At 36.1% G+C, this 24,805-nt stretch overlaps 6 protein-coding genes across 6 annotated transcripts; 1 reads left to right on the top strand and 5 right to left on the bottom strand.

The window, feature by feature from the left end:
* Positions 1-106: 106 nt before the first annotated feature.
* Positions 107-784, bottom strand: LOC105311963 (cell death-inducing p53-target protein 1 homolog). Its single transcript, XM_011404222.2, has one exon. It carries the CDS (start codon positions 725-727, stop codon positions 230-232), a length of 498 nt encoding a protein of 165 aa, XP_011402524.1. The 5' UTR covers positions 728-784; the 3' UTR covers positions 107-229.
* A 1,838-nt stretch (positions 785-2,622) lies between these two features.
* Positions 2,623-4,031, top strand: LOC100633079 (peptidyl-prolyl cis-trans isomerase B-like). The gene is made up of 5 exons (XM_003384776.3): positions 2,623-2,779; positions 2,825-2,938; positions 2,997-3,090; positions 3,133-3,317; positions 3,825-4,031. Exons 1-5 carry the CDS (start codon positions 2,687-2,689, stop codon positions 3,942-3,944), a joined length of 606 nt encoding a protein of 201 aa, XP_003384824.1. The 5' UTR covers positions 2,623-2,686; the 3' UTR covers positions 3,945-4,031.
* A 36-nt stretch (positions 4,032-4,067) lies between these two features.
* Positions 4,068-7,020, bottom strand: LOC100638633 (mitochondrial import inner membrane translocase subunit TIM44-like). Its single transcript, XM_003384820.3, has 13 exons — positions 6,839-7,020; positions 6,281-6,511; positions 6,108-6,188; positions 5,781-5,840; positions 5,565-5,654; positions 5,407-5,476; positions 5,257-5,341; positions 5,111-5,196; positions 4,955-5,041; positions 4,735-4,910; positions 4,593-4,676; positions 4,358-4,453; positions 4,068-4,304 (listed from the first exon to the last, which is right to left on the bottom strand). Exons 1-13 carry the CDS (start codon positions 6,974-6,976, stop codon positions 4,182-4,184), a joined length of 1,407 nt encoding a protein of 468 aa, XP_003384868.1. The 5' UTR covers positions 6,977-7,020; the 3' UTR covers positions 4,068-4,181.
* Positions 7,021-7,100: 80 nt separating this feature from the next.
* Positions 7,101-8,821, bottom strand: LOC100638505 (Golgi phosphoprotein 3-like). Its single transcript, XM_003384819.3, has 5 exons — positions 8,739-8,821; positions 8,447-8,676; positions 8,082-8,213; positions 7,815-7,929; positions 7,101-7,608 (listed from the first exon to the last, which is right to left on the bottom strand). The coding sequence occupies exons 1-5, from the start codon at positions 8,755-8,757 to the stop codon at positions 7,178-7,180; spliced, it is 927 nt and encodes a 308-aa protein (XP_003384867.1). The 5' UTR covers positions 8,758-8,821; the 3' UTR covers positions 7,101-7,177.
* Positions 8,822-8,968: 147 nt separating this feature from the next.
* LOC100638379 (protein disulfide-isomerase A3-like) lies at positions 8,969-12,251 on the bottom strand. The gene is made up of 14 exons (XM_003384818.3): positions 12,032-12,251; positions 11,896-11,983; positions 11,495-11,612; positions 11,336-11,383; positions 11,210-11,269; positions 11,035-11,161; positions 10,865-10,978; positions 10,709-10,812; positions 10,638-10,659; positions 9,746-10,013; positions 9,472-9,600; positions 9,341-9,420; positions 9,186-9,243; positions 8,969-9,122 (listed from the first exon to the last, which is right to left on the bottom strand). The coding sequence occupies exons 1-14, from the start codon at positions 12,181-12,183 to the stop codon at positions 9,015-9,017; spliced, it is 1,476 nt and encodes a 491-aa protein (XP_003384866.1). The 5' UTR covers positions 12,184-12,251; the 3' UTR covers positions 8,969-9,014.
* Positions 12,252-12,351: 100 nt separating this feature from the next.
* Positions 12,352-24,715, bottom strand: LOC100638251 (chromodomain-helicase-DNA-binding protein 1-like). Its single transcript, XM_019994023.1, has 33 exons — positions 24,572-24,715; positions 23,484-24,177; positions 23,105-23,248; positions 22,772-22,816; positions 22,503-22,681; positions 22,266-22,365; positions 22,186-22,216; positions 21,982-22,134; positions 21,808-21,889; positions 21,641-21,741; positions 21,247-21,422; positions 20,899-21,029; positions 20,460-20,676; positions 20,238-20,324; positions 19,919-20,109; positions 19,506-19,650; positions 19,392-19,444; positions 19,165-19,318; positions 18,625-18,777; positions 17,983-18,204; positions 17,624-17,775; positions 16,749-16,848; positions 16,515-16,695; positions 16,322-16,458; positions 15,886-16,109; positions 15,490-15,614; positions 15,045-15,189; positions 14,233-14,392; positions 13,720-13,818; positions 13,026-13,550; positions 12,899-12,979; positions 12,771-12,850; positions 12,352-12,575 (listed from the first exon to the last, which is right to left on the bottom strand). The coding sequence occupies exons 1-33, from the start codon at positions 24,613-24,615 to the stop codon at positions 12,488-12,490; spliced, it is 5,199 nt and encodes a 1,732-aa protein (XP_019849582.1). The 5' UTR covers positions 24,616-24,715; the 3' UTR covers positions 12,352-12,487.
* Positions 24,716-24,805: the final 90 nt, after the last annotated feature.

Below are 24,805 nucleotides of genomic sequence, written 5' to 3'. Positions count from 1 at the left end.
AAGAGAGTAAAATAAAGATAATTATGTGTCATATTTAAAAAATATTTTAGTCTTAAAAGTCATTGCTTGCCATGTGATTCCACGTGTCCATAGTATACGGAGATAATAAAATTAAACGGAAATTTTACGAAAAAATAAACACAATACAGTATTGTTTATAAAAGTACTTTAAGATGAGTTATAAAGCAACATAAAATATACCAGCCACACAAGTCACACACTCTTTCCCCTACATCCTCCTATTAGTGCCTACGACATGATTGCAGTTGGGGCAAGTGTGGACTATATCTTTAAGCCCGTCCATCATAAGAGGCAACCAGCAGAGACACCAACTGATAAGCACAAAGAAACCAAGTATGAAAAAGAACCCAACAGCGAGCCAGGTCATGGTACCAGCCTCATAAGATACATTTGTCATCATTTGAGTCTGACAGTGAGGGCAAACCATTTGAATTGGAGAAGAGCCAAAGTACATGGCCTGAGTCCCCATAGCGACTGTATGAGGTGGCTGGTACACGTGAGGGTGAGGTTGGTAGCCAGCCTGAGGGTATGGAGGGGCTTGGGGAGGTGGATAACCAGGCTGGGGCGGTGGGGGGTAAGCAGGTTGAGGGTACTGCGGAGTACCGCCATAACCTCCGGCCTGCTGCTGTTGTGGAGGAGGCTGATAGTCGTACTGGGGAGGAGGAGCAGTTGATGGCTGCTGAAGAAGAGGCTCCTTGTCTGACATAATCTTCAGATCTTTAAAAGTTTTGTGTCCCAATGTTCAAGAATAAGTTCACTGAGTCTGACAGATAGGTGGGGCTTGAATTGATCCAAAAGCGCATGCGCAATAGAGAATGCCTCCGATTGACAAATCACACGGTAATTTTAACGAATACAGGTAAATTATAAAAAAGTTAATAGTCTGGATCAAAAGGACAAATATGAATGATTGCTTTGAATCCACTTATCAAAAGAGCCAAGATAAAGAGCAGCATACTCAGGCATCCCAGGAAGTCAAATTTGAACAAAGTAACACCAATAGCAAGGAGCACCAATAGAATATGATGATTACTGATAAGACAAGTTTGTCATCAGTTGATTCTGGCAATGAGGACAGATCATTCGGATTGGAGTAAATCCATGGTATACCTGCAGGAAAATTAGAGGCTGATAGGGGGGTGGCTGCTGCAGAAAATTGAGAAAATATCTTGGATGAGCCCGAAAATTCCCTGCCATTATTCGCAAGTACCAACAGTAGGCACCGATACCGATTTTGCAAGCACCCAGTCACCCACGTATAACAGAAGTACAGCTGGCTCACTTGGCTGACAATGGTTGTTAATAACAGTATGATGATTGACATGACCAACTATGGACCAATTACCTTCGCATGCATCTATAGTCCATGTACTTCTAAAGTAAACTTAACAGTCGGGTGGCCAAACACCAAAATCTATTGCAAACCGGAAGTGACGTTTTAAGTCGTTTTTGTCAAAATGGCTGGCTTTTGGTGTGGTAGTACCTCTTCTCTATTTTGATTATTTATGTCAAAACTAAGAAGTCTACAGTTGCTTTGATGTTCTTTGCACCTTTAGCATTGGATAAAGATGTAGATAACTGATCTTCTACATTTATAATCAAGAACTGTTCGTGTTTCAGGCGCTTATTTCCACTGTAAGGATTAAAAATGGCTGACACAAAAATCATATTAAATTCTATAACTTGTAAAATAGAGCTAATGCAATCACAGTTACAAGGTAGTTTATTAGTATTATAGATACCTGTTATTCTGCAGAAGTTTCATTGCTGTAGGAGAAAAGGGAACACTTTTCTAACAAATGAAAGGTCCCAACAAGTAGCCTAGCTATGTGTTTGTATGTGTGTAGCATTGTTTTATCCATAAGTATAACTTATAATTCTTGATATATATGTATATTGTAGTTATTGCACTGGTTTTTAACTTTCTTTATACCTGTATTTGGCAGATATCTTGAGCTTTCATGACAGCCGCAATTTCAATTCATATTTGTACTCATTTGAACTGTGTTAAGTACCTGGTTGGCTATTTTGGCATTATAGATGAAGGTTATTGTGAGGATATAGACATTGATTCCAATTATCTTCTTCCTGGCTAAAGATATCATGATTTATTACAATTTTAATAATAAATTTTAATCAATTTAGTTATACTTAACAATGAAAAAATTATAACTTCAGTATTCTTTGGAGTGCAATTATGAAATTTTGGTATGTAGTGCTTAAAAGGTGTCTTTACAAGATAATTGTAGTTTTATAAGTATTTCTTGTGTAGGAATATTTTTCTAACAAATAGAATTATTGTGTTAAAAATTAGCTGTAAGTTCCCCAAAAAACAGCATAGATTTGCTGTTTTCATAAATGATGTGCTCTATTGATCAAGCACTTTATCTCTCATTGTGGCAAGTCCACTGCTGTGATAGTCCTCTGATTCTATTCAAGTTTCTATGTGTCTATGTACGCTACCACCCACGCAGTTGCGCAAATGAACTAGAAATAGGTTTATACACAATTTATATGGACTTCCGGTTGCTTGGCCACCCGACTGTAAAAAAAAGAAATGAAATCCACTACGCATGCGCAATAGAAATCCCCGCCTAAAGGAGGGTCCGGTTTCAAAAAGTCATTGCAAGTCAATTGACAATTGAGAGTGGCGCTGAGCTTTAAGATGAAAGCTGCTCTTGTCAGTGTCTTGTGCCTGTTGTTGGTTGGAATAATATCCTCTGTACTTTCTGCAAAGGGTCCACTTGTAACTAACAAAGTATGAGCAAGATATTACAGACAATTATCAAGTGAATTGTGTTAGGTTTATTTTGATATTGCAATTGGAGGTGAAAATGTAGGTCGGGTTGAGATTGGCTTGTTTGGCAAGACAGTACCAAAGACTGTTGATAACTTTGTTCAACTATCTAAACACACGGTACTACAAAATAAAGATAATAATTATAATTATTAAAATTCTGCATTTATTTTTGCAGAAAGGTTTTGGTTACAAAGGCAGCAAGTTTCACCGTGTCATCAAAAGTTTCATGATACAGGGAGGAGACTTTACTAAAGGAGATGGAACTGGAGGTACAAACCAATAATAAAATAATTATTCCTTTTCCCCACTAGGTAAGAGTATTTATGGCGATAAGTTCCCTGATGAGAACTTTAAATTGAAGCACCTTGGACCCGGCTGGCTAAGCATGGCTAATGCTGGCAAGGACACCAACGGGTCACAGTTCTTCATCACAACAGTAAAGACCAGTTGGTTGGACGGACGCCATGTTGTCTTTGGAAAAGTACTCAGTGGAATGGTAAGAGAACAAAGGAACAATACCAGTACTACATTATGTGTACAGTATGTGTAGTGTATTCATAGCATTGAGTAAATAGAGGGTATGGTACTCTATAAAGCCAACAGCTGCACTGCTTTAGTAAACCACATAAAACAAACATCTACCTACCATTCTTCTGTTGTATGAATAAAGGCTATCATACACCATCAAACTTGTTTCATGAACCATCTTTTATACAGGAGTCAATGGAGCCTGAAACGTGTTTCATAAAGTTGAAAATTTTTTACTTCGTGAAACATGTTTCAGACTCCATTGACTCCTGTATAAAAGATTTTTCATGAAACAAGTTTGATGGCGTATGATAGCCTTAACCCACAGTCTGTAATTATTATTAATCATTAGAGTGGTTATGTACTTTGTTTATGGACGTGTGAATAAGACGACCAGCTTGCTAGATACATGTACATGTCTTTGTTATTTTATTATGTACATGAGACCTGATTCATAATAGTTATTGTATTTTAGGATGTTGTGACACAAGTGGAGAACACAGAGACAGGATCAAACGATAAGCCGGTCAAAGATGTGACCATTGAAGATTGTGGAGAAATAGAGATCGAGCCATTTAACATTGATAAAGAATAAGACTTTAGACATCATTTTTCACTGATTAGATAAATTTTTGTTAAAATAAATAAGACATTACACCATAGAATGGAACGATTAACTTAATTGTATTTATATAAATACACATTTTGTGACATTGAGTGAGTAATGATGCTACCATATACTATACTCATACAGAAAAAGTATGACAAAAACAACAAAAATAATATACTTTTATATACAATTATACACATAAGATTCTTCAAAGATCATTCATTATACTAATAATCTGCCAGACGCCTGTATTCCAAATTCCATTATCCTCCATGCAACTTTTGGATCATAAATACTTTGATCTCTACACAATGCCCACACATACATTATGTTCTCTAGTGTCTCCTAATAATAAATTATAATGATAACACTACTGTACATGTAATACCTGTACTTACATCAATTGATGAATCTTCTGTTTTAGTTGTGACTTGTTGTGCAGTGAAGGTGAGTATCATAACTGGGCCTTGGTCTAAAACTTTTCCACCCAATATCTGTTTAATAAAAGAAATTGCTACACGTTACATGGTCCTTGCTCAAATTTTTATTGCATTTTATTGTCAAGTATAGCATTATAAGAGTAGAAATTTTTGAGTTATTAAGAATGTAAAATAAAAAAAACTCTCATCTTACATCAACATTGTGAACTTCAAGAACTTTAGATACACTCTTGTCTCCTTCCTTTTGCTTTATGATAGCAGAAAGTACATTAAAAGCCTTACAAAAATTAATAATTGCCACAAAATATGCATAAATAATACATTATTTTACTTACTGCTTCGTGGCACCAATCCTTCAATATGTCTACCTTCCCTTGAAGGAATGCCTCCAGTATGGTAGGAATAATGTCATTCTTACACTCACTGATAAACACTTCTTTATCAAAGGACGGATCAACTTTATGTATCTCAGCCAGTGTCAGTGATAAATCTGACTGCTGGCTCATACCCTCTATCAATAAAAATAATACTTTAACAATTATTCAATATTATTACCAAAGGATATTTTATCTGTCACAGTTCTTGATGCTCTTATTAGTATATTATCGCTTTCGTCATAACGCATCCGTAAACCATACATCACTGAGAGAAAGAGAGACACACAAAAATTGAAGGAATAACATTTGGATAATATGAACAACATGCACTCACTGTTGGAGATTGGATTATTTTCTCTGAATTTGTCCCATTTCTCTTTCAATTTTGATGTCCTTGTCACAATAACATCTTTAGTTTCACTAAAAAATACAAACAAAACATTAAATTGTACATTAATCTGTACATGTACATGTACATACTCGTCAGGCTGTATAACATTAGCAGCTGTAGCTTGTTGTTCCTGATCAGTATAACTGCTCCTCTCACTTCTCTTTAGAATTTGTTCTAAAAATAGTAACAGAGAGAGAGTGGGAGTAATGAGAGTGGCGCTCTTTAGCTAGGATAATCACCTGGTGGTTTGTATGGTCCTGATTCCTTGATAATGTCATCTAATAAATCTTCCTTTACTGTCTCTGCACCCTAAATGAAATACACACACACATAATGCATGTACATTTAAATATACATGCATAATTTATTAGGAACATGTACATGTACATGTACTTACTTTTGAGACGGTTTTGTAGATTTCAGTTTTGCCAATGGCTTCAGCTTGACCAGATAACCTCTCGGCAGTTTCTTGAGCTTTCTTACCCACCTACAGGTTTGATACAATGTACATTGTACATGTACATATACATACATGTACATGTATAATAACACTAAGCAAAGATACATGTACATGTACAGTATATATACATGTACATGTATATGTATTTCTTACCTCTCGTGTGACCCTGTGACTTTGTTTTCCAACTTCTGATTCAGAAAATTTACCAAACAACTAGCATTATAAACACAAAAATCATAGTGTGAACATAAAGCTATATGTACATGTATGAGGAGTAGGGTTTACCACAAAGCATGCTAAGTGAGCTAAACAGCATGAGCTTCATGAGCTGACAAGCACTACAATACAGTACATGGCATTTAAAGTACACATGCATGTAACTTTAAAAATTCATAAAAAATCCAAATTCGATCGGAATTAGCTCAAACTTGCTACACAAGATAAGAACACGTGTACTTTTATAATAGCAATCAAACTCACTTGACTGACAGATTTTCTAAAAGATGTTAAACCAGCTCTAGTGTAATCCACACTTTTAAGAGTAACAGTAATCAACCATTGCTACAAAGAAAGAGAATAAAGAGAGAGGGAGAGAAAGAGCAACACAGAAAGTACATTATGTACATGTCACTTTGTGCAATAGATTGACATACTTGTGTTCCTGATAATTTCTCTTTAAACAGTTTAACTGCATCATTTTTTACAATACGGTCCCTCTCTTCCTCAAATGCCTTCAAGTTCTCTTGCATTTCTTTATTTTTCTCTAAATTCTTCCTCAAATTATCAATAAATGTTCTAAAGACTCCGCCATCAGGAGAAGGAGGAGGAGTCTTGTCATTTCCCTTTCCATTGCTCTCGTACCGTAATATGATATATGGGGTGCCCTTGATTGAACATAACAATAATAAATAATTATAAATAAATTGCTGTAGGAGTAACAGGTATATTATAGCTGGTAATTTTAAAGAATTAGCGTATGGTGAGTTATTTAAGTTGGCAAATTTATAGCCATGCGTCATTGAACATGTGCATAACGGTTCAAAATGGTGAAATTTAATTTTCACAAATTGTCTAAGATAGTCTCCCTTCCAAAAATTATCAACTATACTGTAATTAATCAAGCAATTTATTATGTATATCAACAGTGAGAACTGACTATATATATATAATCTACAATACAGTATGTATATAATATGTATAATTATACTCACTAAACGTTTTGATTGTTTTTTCTCGTTAGTACTACATACTAAACACCGACTGGTTGCCAATAATCTTCTCTTAGACCAGCACACCCGACCATTAGTCTCTCTAACGACAAGAGAGAAGTAGAAAAGACGTGATGACATAATTCTCGCAATTTCTCAGCTTTATTCCAATTAATGCCCTACCCACGTGGAAACTATTACACAAAAATTAATTAATTTTAAAATAATAATAATAATAATTAATTAATTACTGTTATTGTCATTATTAATTTTGTTATTTTTTTCCTATAGACGTTGCCTTTATTATTAATATTAGTGTACAAAGAGAGAGAGAATCTTTTTTTATTTGAGAAAAGCTGATGCAACAGCCCATATCATCTCTGCTGCCCCTCCCCCGCTCTTCTGTGCTTCCTCATCAGGGTCGGCATCAAGGAGCTGTCTAACTCTTTTCATCGCCATGTCGTAATCGTCATCTTGCAGAGACGCAAACGCATTCTCAAGCACATCAGAAGCATGGGCCAGGATTATTAGCGCAAGACTCCGTTTGTCCATTCGACTGGTTTCGTTCACCCACTTGGTGAGTACAGATTCTTGGACTTTCTTCACGAGTCTTTGCTTTGAAGTGGTGTCAGTTAGGGGGTGAGTCGTCATGTCAAAGACGACAAAGCTTTGCTTCTCCGTGGTGAGGATCCCTTTCTCTACAAGGTTCTTTGCTATTCGCTCGCGAACGTTGCGTATCTGATAACGAAGATTGAGTGGATTCCAAGTCTCACCTGAAAGAAACGAAAAGGAGAAAGATTATAACTTTTCATTTCTTTACAACAAAAAACAAACACACAAACACAACGGAGACAATAAAATAAACAAATTGGCAAGACAGTAAATGATGAATACTCATTCGGCCTCAATTAATTTAAAATTTTGGCTAAGCTGTACTAGAATCAACTAATAACCAAAACATGATATCATCACTTCTTACCACTAAGTAACTCAATCCATGACTGGACATTGTCCGGTGGACTTGTTTCTTTAATGTGTCTCAGGGCCTCGTCTAATAATACATCACCAGTTGGTGCAGGGCTCTTTAGTAACACCTAACAATAATAACAACAACAACAACAACAACAACAAGTAAATATCAGAAGTTAATACTACTGTACAAGTATAAAAAATTTACAACAATGATGCTGAAAGAGCGAGGACAATCAGGGGACAATCATTATAAAGAAATATTAATATTATTTACCTTTCTGTACAACAGTGATTTCCGTCTCATTCCTTGCTTCTCTAGTTCTATCCTTCCTCTCAGAGCAAGTTCAACCATCATACAACCACGTAGGCCAGACGATATACAGTCATTCCAAAATGACGTGTAACCCTAAATATAGTAACAATAATAATAATAGAATGATGATGTCGTTAACAGCTAAAAATAGGCACAATGTTGAACTGTATGAAATCGAAAACACAGCCAAGTAAAATTAATGAAAAAAATTAAAATATTGCCACAAATAGCATCGTCTTAAATTAAAGAATCATGTACAATAATTATTATACACAATATAATAATTATTTTTATTGAAATTTCATGTTGCTTCAGAATATTCTCACTTCTCTATCTTTGAGACCCAGTAGTAGGACCTCCTCCATTAGTGTCATCCTCATGCTCTTACTGTCTCCGCTCTCATCTTCATCGTAGTCCTTTTGTCCAGGGATATCAGCATCAGGAGTAGCACCACCGCTGGCCCCTCCATCACTACTTGATGGACCCTCATACGCAGAGGCACCCCTACTGGATCCACTGCCACTGGTACTGGCATTCGCCCGCTGGACTAGACCTCCTGTTTTGTGTGGGGAAGAGAAGAAAGTATTCATTAAAGCATTTATGTTGTTCTTTTCTTACCCGTTCTTCTGGTAGCCATTGAGCGACCACCCCTTGAAATATTGATAATTAGAAACTAGACATTTAGATACGGTACTACGTAAATAAAAAATCTTATCACTTATTTTCTTATTATTAAAAAAAAAACAAGCCTGATCATCTGCAAAACTTTTACTACAATAAATAAGAGCAGGAGTATATCATGTACTCTTGTTAATAGCAGCTGTATGCAATGCATTGTTGCCTCATTATTAAATTTTTTAATTGTTACAAAAAAAGATGCAAAACAATAGTTCATTACAGCTCCTTCTTCTTTTTCTTGCTTTTCTCTCCTTCAACCTTAACAGGTTTATTGGTAGCATTGTCTTTAATGAACTTTAAGAAATCAGAGACTTCTCTACCACCCTGAGAGAAAAGAGGGACCATTAATAAATGCATATACATACACAAGTAAAATATTATTATTACTTCATATCTTTGTGGGTTGGATTTATTGCCAGCTGGTACCCAAAAAATGGTAGGATATCTATAGTATGAGGAAGAAAAAATATAACATGACAATTAACATGAAACAATAGAGCTTATTAACTCATTATTACTGCTATTAACTTTCTCTCACTTACCCTTGGACTTGAAACTGTGGTGGATAATCATTAGCAGTGGCATCAGTTTTAGCAATGACAATATTGGTATCACCTTTTAGCTGGTAAATAATAAATACATTTATTCAAAATTTAAATATTATTAATGTTACTTTGTCTCCTAATTCGTCATATTTAGGTGCAAGTGCTTTACAATGGCCACACCATGGGGCATAGAATTCAATCAGGACATCTTTGGAATCATCGTTTACAATTTCATCAAAATTCTTACCAACAACAACCTAACGAGGAAAGAGGAGAAGGAGTGAGTGAGAGAGCAAAAGGAAAGACAGCAGTGAGAGAGAGAGAGAGAGAGGTAGAAATGAAAGTGAATATTATATTTAAGATAGCAATTATTCAATGTAAGCTAAAATCCCAATTCCTCACTGTAACGGGTCCTGTATTATCAGCAGGAACAGGTTCCGATTTAATATGAGGCTCAAGTTTCCCATCCAGGTAGTCCTGCACAAATTCCTTCAGTGAGTCAACACTGAAGTCCTTTGACATGGCGTATTTTCCCTTAGCATCATAAATACCAGCAGTTGGTTCTTTGCCAGTGAGTCCCAGTGCTTCGACTTCATTTCTGAAATCTTCATTATCGGACACGGCAAAGTGAACTCCATCATCAGCAAACTGCTTAGCAACCTTAATAACCCTAATTTAATAATGATAATAAATAATGATCAGGGTTGCCCACAGGATTTTGGCACAGTGATCATGTAGCTTCTTGTCAGTGGATTGCCAAGTTGCTCAAAAATTGTGCCAATGACTATAAGCCTTTGGTTGCTGGCCCAATTTTTGAGCAGTTTAAAATTCATAAAAAATCCAGATTTGATCGGAATTTGCTCAAAATTGAAAAACAGCATAAGAACATGTATGTGTATCAGGAAAAAATATAAAAATGAAAAATTCTCTCCTAGCCATTTTTGGCAAAATTTGGCTCAAGACCTAAGGCTATAGCCTTTGGTCACAGGCCGAATTTCACCAAAAATGGCTAGGAGAGAATTCTCCATCTTTATATTTTTTTTCTGATACACATACATGTTCTTATGCTGTTTTTCAATTTTGAGCTGATTCCAATCAAATTTGAATTTTTTATGAATTTTTTAAAGTTGCTCCAAATGTTACTGTACTGTGTACATACATTGTGGGAAGCTCTGATGATAATTATTTTGGGGGATTCTTTTAGAGCTACATGTGTAATTACTGAAACATTATGTTTTTTCATAAATTAGTAAGAACATCAATGTAACGAAATATCACATGCCTGGTTACTTACCTGTTACGCCAATAGTTTGTACCTAAAAAAATAAACAAAAATGAGACCTTTTCACACACTCTCTCTTATACCTTTAGGATTCTTAGTATAGTCGACATCATAATACACAACACAGAGCGGCTTCTCGTCATAAAACTTCACGTCATCAGTAGATCTTACACCAGCAATACCCATACTGTAGCAAACCAGTAATACAATAGCAATAATGACTGTAGATTATCACTTACTGCTCTGATTCAATGAATTCTCTCAGTGCACTAGCAGTAGCATCTCCTTCATACACAAATGGCGACGGATCCAATTTCGTTACCATGTAAGGAGGCTGGAATATAGCTACCTGACTACAATAAAAATATAAAAATAAATAAAATAGGAATACTAAGTAAGTCCCTTTTACTCCGAGTATCCATATTCCTCTAGTACTTCTGATGCCGTCGTGTGAGCGAATTTGAAATCCTCTCTCATCGAGTTAGCAGTTGACATGAAGGCTGTCCTCAGTTTGCTGTCGTCACCAGTGAAGAACCCTACAAACAGAAAGGGAAAGAGTAGGGAGAGATTAGTAAGTCACATACCAATGACTGTATGTTCGTCACTATCAATGAAATTCTTCAAATCTTGTACAGACCCAAGTTCTAAATAAATTAGAAATAAAATATATTATCGTTGTTATTTTTGTTGTTGTTGTTGTTGTTACTAACCTTTAGAGCTGGGTCCACTTTGTTTTTCCATGTAAGAAACAATACCAGCTGGTATAATAATAAAAATAACAATAAAATATGTTTCATTTTCTTCCTTTATTTCCTTCTACTTTCCTCTCTGCCTCCTCCTCCTCCTCCTCCTCCCTTCCCTTTACTCACGTGCTGATCTTGGTCCATTATAGTCGGAGCTGATTTCGCCATTTCTGAATATCTTGAGTGTAGGATAGCCAGAGACTCCATACTTGTTGCATATAGCAGTATTAGCAGGGCAGTCAACCTAACACACAGACAAAATGTGTGCACAAACAAAATAATAGCATCAGTCTAACAGAAATCACGCTTACAGATTAGCAATTGTTGCTAATGTACACGTAATTACAACAAATGTGGAAATTAATGAAATTTTTAAGGGAAAAAACTTTTCTGCATTAAATAAAATTTGCTAAACAAACTTTCAATTGTGTGTACTAGGACAAGAAGTAAGTCGTTGGTAATTTTCCCACTATACACAATATTTTTACCCACAATTTATACATGTATATACATAATTTATGCTGCACCTTTGCCAGTGGAACTGGTGGGTCACTTTGTTTCAATAGTGTGGCTGCTTGTTTATATTCAGGAGCAAGACGTTTGCAATGGCCACACCTAACAAAAGAAGTGAGAGCATACCAGGATAGGGTATTGTTTATTTACCATGGAGCATAAAACTCGACCAAAATGAGATCAACATTGACTCCTTCGGCAAAGTTGGAGTCATCCAACACTATGACATCACCAGGGTCATCTTCTTCGTCTGCAAAAGCAAGGAAGACCAGACAGGCCAAGAAGAACAAAGAACGAACCATTTTCCACCTCTTTTTTCTCTGACAGTACAACTGGCAACCACGGTTAAGTTTTTGAGTCTGTACACGTGTTAATGAGGATACTCTGACCAATCAGATTGCACCACGCTCAGCTGACGTCACATTATTTTAATGAATTTAATAATATTATTTATAAAAATGAATAGATAATTAATATTTTTATCTTTTTATTTATAATTCAATCATGTGTTAGAAATAATAATAATTATGTTATTTATAGAGACGCAGGAGAGAATATTGAAGGAGATAATAATAATAATAATAATAAAGTCGTTGCATGTGTATATTAGGTGATATTTTTTAAATTCCTATAAACGTTGAACAGTGTTCTACCAGAAACAGCTGTAAACTTGGCAACAAATATCCACAGGTTACTAAAAGGAAAAGTATAGTTTAAGTAGTACTGAGGTGATTTATAGAAAAAAATAGAAGGAAGAGAGAGCAGGGAGAGAAATAAAGCCAACATGTACTAGGCAACATGTTGCTTACAAGATTAAAGTAACCACAAATGTTGCCTAGTGTATGTTGGGCTTAAGAGAGATAAGAGAGAAAATTAGAGAGCTTCTAACCTTCTCCATTCATTGACAGCATCAGTGTCTGTGAATGCAGTCAAGCAAGTGCTAATATGATCCCCGATCTCAATGACAGTCTACAACAATAAATAAATAAATAAATAATAATTATTATTATTATATACTTGTTCATGAGCAGTGTCGCCACCAGGTGTTGGAGGCAGCTGCATCAGACATTTCTTGACCGGTTTTAACAATGACTTGCACTTCAAAGATACCATTATAAAACAATAACAAAAATGATCATTATACCTTCACGAATATCTCTTCATCAAGCTCATAATCACTAACAATATACGAATCGCTCACTTCTCCCTCTCTCTCCCCCTCTCCTCTCTTTCCTTTCCTCCTTGATTTATTCTGTCCGTTTGCTTGCGAAGAGCTAGTTCTTTTGCTGGTTGCTCTAGACTTTCTCTGAGTCTCTGTCTTTCCTTTGCTGGCTGGTTTAGTTTTAGAAGTGGTAGCTCCTCCTCCTCCTCTTTTTCTAGCTAATTGTTTTGTTGCTGCTGGAGCTGTTTTCCGTCTTTTCGATTTCTTTCTCTTCCAATCATCAACAAAATCATCGTCACTCTCCTCCTCCTCTTCCTCTTCCTCATCTTCTTGTTCCTCTTCCTCCTCCTCTTCCGACTCTGTCTCTGACGTTTTAGTTCTTTTTCTTTTACTGTTGTGTCCTTTGCTTTTATCACTGGCAAAGTATTTTGAAAGTTTATGTGTTCCTTTGGCATCAGCTTCTCTGTCCCTGGTTCTCTTACTGGCCTGTTTTTTCTTACTAGTAGCCTATAATGATGATAATAATGGTATCAATTACATGTAATTTATATGTACATCTACATGAAGAACTTTCTACTAATTCACATACATGTACATGTACACTCAATCAAACTGCCCGTCCTCCATCTTACAATCCACATGTGTATACATCATATTACTTCACTGATAATCTTACATTGTGCATTGAGTCCTTCCTTAGTGATTTCAATAAAAAATTAACTCTTGTCTTCAGGTGCTGGACCTGTGGTTTCAACTGTCTGTTGGCTGGCAGTATCTGGAATGAAACCATGACTAGTAACACATTAGGCATGCCAGATAAAGCCATACAAAGCAAAAGACACAACAATACATAATTAAACAATGTGCTATTGAGCATCAGCATAAATTTTAAAACTATCCGTATGGAAGGAAATTTTGGAGGTAGTTAAATTTGGCGAATTTGGCGTTTTGATAGCCATTCGCCAAAATAAAAATTTGCCATTTTGAGCCATTATGCGCATGCTCAATAGCACATGGCCACAAATTCGTCAAATTAAAATTCGCCAATCGTCCAAAATTTAGCAATTCGCCAAATTTTCCTTTTGTATGGTATCCATCAAAATACTAAATTCACCAAAATCTCCCATATAAAAAAAAACCAGCTATACTGTACACGTACATGTACATGCATGTACATGTGTGTACTTACCTTTTTACTGAGGCCAATGTTAGGATCATCTTTAATACACTCCCAGTTACCTAGTCCATACTGATAGACACCAACTAATAGTTTAGAATCGTCAACTGACGACCACTTCACTCCGGCCCATGTAACCTGCTTCAGTGGTACCTTGGTAACTAGTCTAAACCTATGTGTATTAGGAATGAATAATCACATGTACATGTACATGTAACATGAAAAAATAAAGAATCACTGGCAAAGTTTCAAGTTGAATCGAACCTTCTACGCAACATAAGAAAATGTACATGTATATGGAATATTATAGATTAGGAAAAATTATAGAAATGGAGATTTATCTTCTTTTCATTTTTGACAAAATTTGTCTACTTTTATCCAATTTTTGAGCAACTTTAAAAATTCGTAAAAAATCCAATTTTGGCCGGAATCAACTCAAACTTTCTACACAATATAAGAACATATATATGCATCAGGAAAACTTATAAAAATTGAGAATTCTCTCCTAGTCATTTTTGGTGAAATTTGGCCCAAGACACTGTACTATAGTACAGAGACTTTGGCCCGATTTTGGAGCAACTTTAAAAATTCATAAAAAGATTAATTTTGATCAGAATCAACTCAAACTTTCTACACAACATAAGAACATGTATATGTATCAGAAAAAATTATAAAAATGGAGATTTCTCTCCTAGTCATTTTTGACAAAACACTATGCATGCACAGTCATTGATCAAGCAACATAATCATGACTTAATTACCTCCATGCACACTGCAGCTTACCCAATAATTAAATAATAACAATATCAATCGTGTACATGTACCTCTTCCTAGCTTGAAAATCAGTCGGTATGTATTGTGCTAGAGTGTTTAGGTCAGTCTCTTTCTCAAGGACATTCTGAGCTGGTATGGACACGCCTCCTAGCTTCAGCGTGGGAGGATGAGGAGGACTAGTACCTTCTGAACACTCTAAAAAATAATAAAATTAAACTGGGCCAATGAATATCTGTGAGCTGCAAGTATTGTGCTTTAAATTATCATAATAAATATACTATAATAGCAGGAAAAATTGGCTGCATGAGTTTAATTTTGGGGCAATTGGCAAATTCACAACCATTTTGCTTTATTCTGAGCAAATGCATGCTCAATGACACATACATGTAGCTAATTATATAAAATTAATCTGCCAATCATTGCATCAATTCCTGCTATTACAATAATTAATATAATAAATGTACATGTACATCATTATCCTATTATTAGTGTTACCTGCTAACAGTTGCTGGTACAAGTCACAAGCTTCCTGGCAGCCATCATGAAGGAGCTTTGCAAGATGTTGCAGTTCTGACAATGACTTCTCTTGTAATTCACTATCAACAGCAATTTCCTCTAACCTAAAAATTAAAAACATAAAGTCGAATTTAACAATTCAAATGTATTTGCAACTTTGCCATTATAAATGGTAGCCAAGTTTTGTACAAAAAGCAAAGATTGTAGTCCATACTTTTTTACAAGAAATGGCTCCAAAGTTGCAAATGTATTTGCAACTTTGCATGCACTAATTTAAGTTTTTTTAAATTTTTTTAAATTTATGAATTGATTGCTGAAACATATGACATGTACATTCATAGTAAGATTACATGTACATTGTAGGTGGTACAGTACCTAGTTTGTGGCAGTGGAAACTTTAAGTAGCTGTTAACAAATCGTCTAATCTCGTTATTATTATAACCAGTGACCTCTCTAGTGACCAGTATACCAGTGACCGGCGTCGGCTCGCCACCATGGGACTTCTTGTGTCTACGAGCATTGGAGGAGCGGGTTTCTTTGGCTGATTGCTTGGGTAGTGATCCTGATTGAACCTGTTGGTCCTTATCTTCGTAATAGTTCTGTGAGAGACACACCAAATAGCTGATAATTTAGGAGGGACTAAAATTTTATTGAATGAAATGCTTAATTTTTAATGCTTGATGGCTTTTGATTTTGTAAATTTGTGACTCAAAATGGCCGCTCTCCAATTGCCAAATTTTAAAAAACTTCTCATAAATTATATGCCGACTATTGATCATGATATGAATCTCTTTCCCTCTCTCCATCTTACCCTCACTGTTCTTTGTCTTGGTGGTAGGTAAAGCTGAAGCTGCTCTCTCTCCTTCTCTTCTTCTTCCATTTGTGAGCGATAAGACTCCGGAATAATTTCATCCCAATCCTTATTACGACCGATTTTATGAGGAGTAGCTACATAAAAATTTTTAAAATTACAATTACCATTAATTAAAGTGGGTGTGGTTTACTTTCAGTACTAACGGACATTCTCCTTCCTTCATTATCGGAGAAGTCTCCGCCCAGTTCCTCTTCCCCCATTGCAAAACTAGCGACTTTAAACTGGGACAAGAGCTCGTGGGCTGTGGCCGACTCTTCTCCTGATATTTCTTGTGTTTCTGCTCGTTTTAATATTTCATCTATATCCATTTCCTGTTGAAGGGGGTGTGTCACTTCCTGTCATGTAAGAGGTCATGTGACGGTACCTTTAAGTCTTTGTCTTCTTCTTTGTCGTCCTCTTTGAATAAATCCTCAGCTCCGAATTTTAATATCGCTGTCAATTCATCTTTATCAAAAGGGACGTTTCTATTAGCATTATAAATAAATACATTTAATAATAAATTTTCTTTTATCTTTTCCTTTCTTTTTTGTCTTGTAATAATAACAACAACAATAATAATAATAATAATAACAATGATGATAATAATAATAATAACAGAAGACAGCTCTATTAGGAACAGCGAGAATATTGAGGAAACATATGAGTGCCGAGAACTAGAACATCTAAGTTTATTTGTTATAAACTGATGAGGAAGTGTCCCAATTATAAATTTAATTGTGTGGTTTATGAAATAATAATAATAAGTAAATAAATAATAATTGGTAATTTTGTAAATGTCTGATACATGACGTATGCAATGCGAAATTATTATTATTATAATATAAATAATTGCTATTATTATTAGGTTATTTGTTATAATTCAAGTCTCATTGTCTTGTCTGTATAAATAAACCCAGACATTTTTCTTGAATACATTAGAGGGGAACAAGTAGTAATTACCAATTAAACGACACACCAAAAATAATAACAACTTGTCGCTGGCTCCCCTCCCTTCCCCTCCCTCCCCTCCCTTTTCCTCATCTCTCGTACATACATGTACATGTACACACGTACCCTAATGTACATGTCTGCTTAATATTGCATGAACAAACAGAGACAGACTTCTGGCATTAATAATTCATACAGATATGGTTATTCAACAATGACATCTACATGTACATGTGTACATTCATTATATACATGTAGATGTACATGTACATGTATAATTATTAATTTTTCATTTACATGTACAGTATTTACCTTCCTTGATCGCTGGTTGTATGTGATAGTATGGTCCTCCCTGTCGTGTCCATCCTTTGAATTACCAAATGATCGAGAACCATCTTACGCTTGGCTCTCTCAATGATGTCCTCCTCTACACTGTTACGCGTAACAAACCTATATATGTTAACCTGGGGCAGGAAGGAGAGGGGGAAAAAGAGAACAAAGTGCAATAAAGTGAACTTGTTAAAATTTCAGCTACATGTACATACAGTACATGTACATGTAGGTACAGTGTAGACTCTAACTAAACGGGCTGATGTAAAATTTAACATTTAGAAACTTTTATCAAAATTAATAATAAATACAATTTAAAATTAGTACATACATGTACGTACTTGCTTGGTCTGACCAATGCGGTGTGCTCTGGCTTGAGCTTGGAGGTCATTCTGTGGGTTCCAATCCGAATCAAATATGACGACAGTATCTGCAGTAGCAAGGTTGACTCCGAGTCCACCGGCTCTTGTTGAGAGAAGGAAGCAGAAGTCTTGAGAGCCCTCAGCGTTGAAGTGATCGATGGACTCTTTCCGCTGCTGGCCAGTTATGGATCCATCTAATCTCTGGAGGGGAAAGTAAGATTAGAATCCAAAGCATATGCCGAGTGAGTAAGTAACAGCATATGCTTCATGAGCTGATTTGGAGCAACTTTAAAAATTTATAAAAAATCCAAATTTGATCGGAATCTGCTCAAACTTTCTACACAACATAAGAAAATGTATATGTATCAAAAAAATTATAAAAATGGAGAATTCTTTAATTTTCATTTTTGATGAAATATGGCCAATGACCCTGTACTATAGTACAGGGACTTTGGCCCGATTTTCAAGCAACTTTAAAAATTCATAAAAAATCCAAACTTGATCGGAATCAGCTCAAACTTACTACACAACATAAAAACATGTATACGTATCAGAAAAAATTATTAAAATGGAGAATTCTCTCCTCATGATTTTTGTCAAAATACCCTGCCTTAGTCTTACTTGGTAGAGGAAGTGTCTAAATTTCATGTACTCGGCGAGTATGTCCAGCATACGGACCATCTGTGAGAATATGAGGACACGATGTCCTTTCTCTTTCAACCTGACCAGGAGCTTATCCAGTAAGTAGAGCTTACCACTTCCTCTGAGGAGAGACTGAGGGAAAGAAAGAGAAAGAATATGAAAGTAATTTTAATGTACATGTAGATCTACATGTACATAATCTACATGTACATTGTAGCTTCAAAGCAACCCCAAGTTTATTATATATTGTTGAAAGTTTATTCTTATCACCTTCTCCTATTACACTCATAGTTCTGCCTATGGTGGCCGGGGTGGTCGGGACAACCACATCAACAGATGAACCAACCAGTTTATCACTTAGACCAACCATGTAATTAATACTAATAACCATACATAAAGTAGTCTACTAGTATGGCATACATAAGTTTAAAAGGAACAACATTAATCTCCAACCACCTCTAATTTTTTTTTCTAGGTAGAACCCAGCCTGTACACTGTAATTTAAATTCATCTATTTACCTGTAAAGGATCCTTAACTTCAGGTGTGTCTGGTGTCCGAACAATGTACACGTGATTACAGCATTTCTTTAACTCCATTAACACGTTTATGAAACCGGTTATGCTTCCCTTCACACCTTTACTCAATGCTTTATAATTCCTAGTAAGTATCCACCTGGAAAAAAATCAAGAGAAAGATGACTAAAACACACACACCCACACACCCTCTCCTTATCAATCCCCCATACCTATAATACTGCTTCTGTACTGATGACATCTCTACACGGAGGATCTGTTCCACCTGTAGGAAGAGATTTAAAGATTTGAAGCATATTGTATCTAATTTATTTAATCATTTTTACTTTTGAAGGAAGTGATTTTTCAACGTCTTTTTTAATCCTCCTCAGTAGGTAGGGCTCGAGCTGCTGGTGTAGTGAGGAGAGGTTGGAGGTGTCTCCCTCGTGATACGCCTTGTGCTCCTCTTCAAACTCCTCCCAACTGGGGAACCTGGGGGAGGGAGAGGAGGGGTAGGAGAGTAAAGGGAGAGAACAAATAAACGTTTAATTATATTAGTAATTGTTACATGTACATGTACATGTAACAAAGCAATTAGTCGTGACATGCAATACATGAAAATAAATAAACATGTTCTCTATGTGGAGGTTATTTCATACAGTAAGGAATGTACACTATAGGTGCTGTCTGTTAAATGGAGGTATCTATATATGCTGATGTACTATCATATACAGATGCATATGCTGTAAATGTCACTGACTTGTCTTTCATTATAAAATGGATAAGTGACCAGAGCTCCTTCAGTGAGTTCTGCAGTGGAGTGCCAGTCACTAGGAGCCTGTGGTTAGTATGAAACATGTTAAGCGTCTTATAGAGGAGGGAGTCGTCATTCTTTAGTCTGTGAGCTTCATCGACAACCAAGACAGCCCAACTAACATCACCTAAGAAATCCTATACATGTACAGCAGAGAGGGAGAGGGAGAGAGAGAGAGAGAGAGAGAGAGAGAGAGAGGGGGGGGGGGAGAGAGATAAAGGTAAGAATCATTAAGCAAGTGCATGTATACATGTACAGTACATACTTTGTCTTTTAACAATATTTCGTAAGTCGTGATGACAACATTGAATTTGATATTGCCGTTAGCATGAGCCCATTCAGTATCCTGAATCTAATAAAAAACAAACAAACAAATGAAGTAAATAAATTAATATCAATAATACAGATGGCCAATATAAAATCTGCCAATTGCAAACCACCAAATTCAACTCCCACCAATATTTCTATGTATCATAGACCAACGTACCATTTTCCTACTAGTAACGTCACCGATGTACACCAGTGTGTTCATACTGGGAGCCCATAGGGAAAACTCCCTCTGCCAAGAGGGTAAGGTAGAGAGCGGAACCACGACAAGGTATGGACCATAGAGATTGTAAATGTGGAAAAGAGACGAAAGAAACGATATCGTCTGTATCGTCTTTCCTAGACCCATTTCATCAGCTAGTATCACTGAATTATTCCTACATGTATAGAAAATCAGAGAGAGAGAGAGAGAGAATGATGCAGGTGTACATGTACATGTACATTGATGCATTGACATGCATGTACATGTATATGCACACATGTAAATATATTTAAGTTCTTTGCATATGTTTATAGCTAGTCCATACATGTACATGTACATGGTCTTTGGCCAAATTTTGAAGGAACTTTAAAGACATTAAAGAGGACTATATACTTACTTGCACCATGAGCTCACGAGCCAGTTGACCCCATCAAGCTGATAGTCTCTCAACTGGAGCTGCTCATTCCCTCCTCCAATAAATGAGGGCTGCTCCTTAAAAACTGAGAACTTTGGCCTTGATCTTAATACCTGCCACACAAAAACAAGAACACACAAACAATAAAACAAACACACATACACTGTGTACACTGTCATGCACATATATAAAGGTAGAGATTCTGCTTTTTCAGCAGCTACTAATCTACAAGGCTGTGCCCCTTTAATGTTTTACATTCTTTCTAGTTATTGTCCATATAAGGTGCATACATTGTATCATGCATTTACAGTGTATGATGTATGTATGTACTTTAGCTGATCTACATGGTACACAGTCAGACTCATTCCTGTACATGTAATCATCAATCTCTTGTTGATAGAGGTCGGTCAGTAGCTCCCCGTCTTCCCAGGTGCACTCCGAGTACGGCAAACCCTTCCACTTACAGAGGTACTCCTGGCCCGAGCCTTCCTCCGTTCTACGAGCATCTAATATAAATAAAATAAAATGAAACAAAACCTACATACATGTACATGTATTTGGTTGTTTCTCTCTCTATCCCATCTTATTTTTTAATAATACATGTACGTCATGCAAAGTTGTGTAGAATGTAATATTTCATGGAATAAAAAAATAATAATACTACTACATTAATACCTGTATAGACATACAAGTAACAGTTGAGAGTGTGTGTACATGTATTTACCAATAACTCTTTCCACTTCTTTAAATTGATCTAGTAATCTTTCATTCAGTTCTTGTTGTATCTTGCTGTACTCTAAGTCCTCAGGATTAGCTCTCTCCTCCCTTTATCAGTAAAAATTGAATACATGCAGTAATTGCACTATACTGTGCATGTACATGAACATTTACCATTCTTCTCTCTCTTCTTCTTTTTTAATGTAATTCTGTAATCTTTTCATTCCTTTGACATTAGCTTTTAGCAAAGATGCCTCTGGTATGAGGGAAAGGGCAGGGAGAAGGAGAGAAAGAGAGAAGGAGAGATGACTCCATTCAAATTAGATGTATCATAAGTCATAACTGTACCTGTTTCCCAAGTGTTATGAAGATGTGACCAGCCCAACCATTTTACTAGATACTGTACAACAAGTTTCTCGCCATCCTCACCCTCACCTCCTCCTCCTCCTTCTCGTCCATTAGGATGAGGGACAGGTAGAGAATAACAGGTTCTACCAGTTTCTAGTGAAAATATTAATATTGATAAATCAATAGCATTAATGATTTGATTACCGCTAGCTGGCCCAAGCCTTTTAAACAAAATCTATTTTAAAAATTATAATCATAATCATTATTGATGATTATTGTCTTACTCGATCAATTTTTTCTCTATTATCTTCTTCTGGTGCTAAAACTCCATCACCTGCAGCCACTTTATTATCACCTTCAGCTTCAACTGATGACTCTTTATAACTGCAGGGAGAGAGAGAGAGGAAGAGAGAGAGAGAGAGAGAGAGAGGGAGAGAGAGAAAGAAAGAAAAAATTGAGAGGCTGCAGATGTACAGTACATCTAAAGTCTAAGAGAGTGTTGTACATGTACATGTACATACCTAATATGCTCTCTTTGTCTACCAGTAGTTCTAGTATATCCATCATACTCTTCATCAAGATCATCATCATAATCACTCTCTCCTCTCTTCCTCTTTCTCTTCACTCTTGTTCCTCTTCCTCTGCTCTTCTTTCCTCTGCCGGGATCGTAATCTGAATCACTCTCATCACCGCTGAAGAGCTTTTAAAGAAACAGAATAAAATTTAAAAACATTTAGTACCTCTCTCTCTCCCTCTCTCTCCCTATCTACTCTAGTAATGTAGCCCTCACTGTTTGCTGTCTCTTTCTCATTCGACCAAAATCATCATCAGACCACTATAAAGACAGAGAGAGAGGGAGAGAGAGAGAGAGGGAGAGAGGAGGGAGAGGGAGAGAAAGAGAAAGAGAGTGAGAGAGAGAGAGGGAGAGTGGGGAGAGGAGAATATAGAGCAAGTACATCCATTAACTCAAGTATCATACATGTAAACATACAATGTACATAGAGCATGCCCATGCATGTACATATGCATACAAATATACATGTACATGTACATGCTCTTGATCCATGTAATATATTACTGCTAGTGTTCATGTACAATAATTATAATTATGTAATGGCTGTACCTGTTTCTTCTTCCTAGATCTCCCTCCTCCTCCTCTCCTTGAGGTGTATGGTGTGTATCCATCAGAACTGCTCTCCTCCACTAAACTGTCACTGCCAAAACTCATAATGTCATCATCATACTCATCACCTCCAGCATCTGATATCTATACACGTACATGTACATGTACATGAGAATTAAATAAATAAATAATACTGTGATTACATGTACATGCAATTGACAATCTAAATGCACAAGCTCATACATGCAATAAAATAAAAAGGAATTTATCCAATTGTAACATGAGAAAAAGAGAGAGAGAGAGAGTTTAATGTGCATAACATAAAACAATGTACATGTACATTGTATATGTACGTATGTACATTGTATATGTATCTAACCTCAAAATCAGAGTCACTGTCCCTCGCAGTATAAAACTTGCTATTCTTCGTCTTCTTAGTCCCTCCCCCTCCTCTCTCCTCCAGTTCTGAATCACTTCCTTCGCTTTCACTATCAAAATCATACTTAATATTCCTTGCAGCTTCTCTCTGATACGAATTATAGCTAGAGTGGCTATCCTTTGCCTCATCTCTCCTTCTCTCCTGCGGTTCCGAGTTGCTGGAGTTCACTTTATAAAAACAATTAGCCGAAGGCGTCAAGTTATGCCGGAAACTCGACGTAGATGAAAGGGAGTAAAACTTCTTGACGTCCATTTTGACGGGGAAAGAAGTCTTAGAAGGCTTCGAGTGGCTGTCATCTCCCGAAGACGAACCAGAAGAGCTACCAAATTTAGCTCTGCCTCTTTTCTTCTTTCCTGTCCCTTTCCTCTCACTAAAGCTGCTGCTGCTACTACAAGAAGCTTCCTCCTCCTCCTCCTCCTCCTCCTCTATTTCTTCTTCTTCTTCTTCGCTGGTTGGTTGATAATCAGAGCCACTATGAGGCGTCTTTTTAAAGAGGGGAGCCCCTCCTCCTACTCTCTCTCCTTTAAAGTCAGGTTTCCTCAATATGGATTGCCTGAGGAGTCCTTCGGTTGGTTTCCCCTCCTCCTCTTCATCATGACTGCTCTTACTACAGCTATCACCATCATCAGAATGACTACAATAATAATTATTATTATAATAAGGACAACAAGAATAATAATCATAATAACAATGATCGTAATATTTACATATCTACTGCTAATATATACCCGTTTATACGTATATATATATATATATACATGTATATATATATAATTTTAAAAATCTTTATAATTATTATTTTTGTCAAATGCAACAGACATACTGTTATGTACTATATTTACAGTTTACACCTCCTTTAAGTAGCCCCTCCCACACTAAAAATGAAACCCAGTTCCTGCTATGCATGTACAGGTTAAAAACAGTGTTAGTATTGTTGGAATATTTGATGGAAATTAGCATTTTGATAGAAAAATGTTTTAAATAATTTAAATAAAATATAGCAATTGCTAATACTGATTCTCTCTCACTTTTCAGTCACTCTCTGATTCCAGTAGTGTGGGGCAATCGCCATGACAAGTCTTTACAGCAGAAAGAAATGGAGAAAGGCTCGCCTAAGAACAAATACCTTGAGCCGAGATTCGAGCCATGAGTGATTGTTCTAATTAATGAGCGGTTTAAAGTATACGGAGCAAAACTAATAAGTTTTCCGGAGTTAGTGAACGAAAGTGAACGAAATTCAATCGTTAAAGTTTACGGAAAAT

The sequence above is a fragment of the Amphimedon queenslandica genome, unplaced genomic scaffold (assembly GCF_000090795.2).
Source record: "Amphimedon queenslandica unplaced genomic scaffold, v1.1 AMPQUscaffold_13484, whole genome shotgun sequence".
Taxonomy (NCBI): domain Eukaryota; kingdom Metazoa; phylum Porifera; class Demospongiae; order Haplosclerida; family Niphatidae; genus Amphimedon; species Amphimedon queenslandica.
The sequence above is the reverse complement of the archived record's forward strand: the minus strand, read 5'-3'. Positions and strand labels throughout refer to the sequence as shown.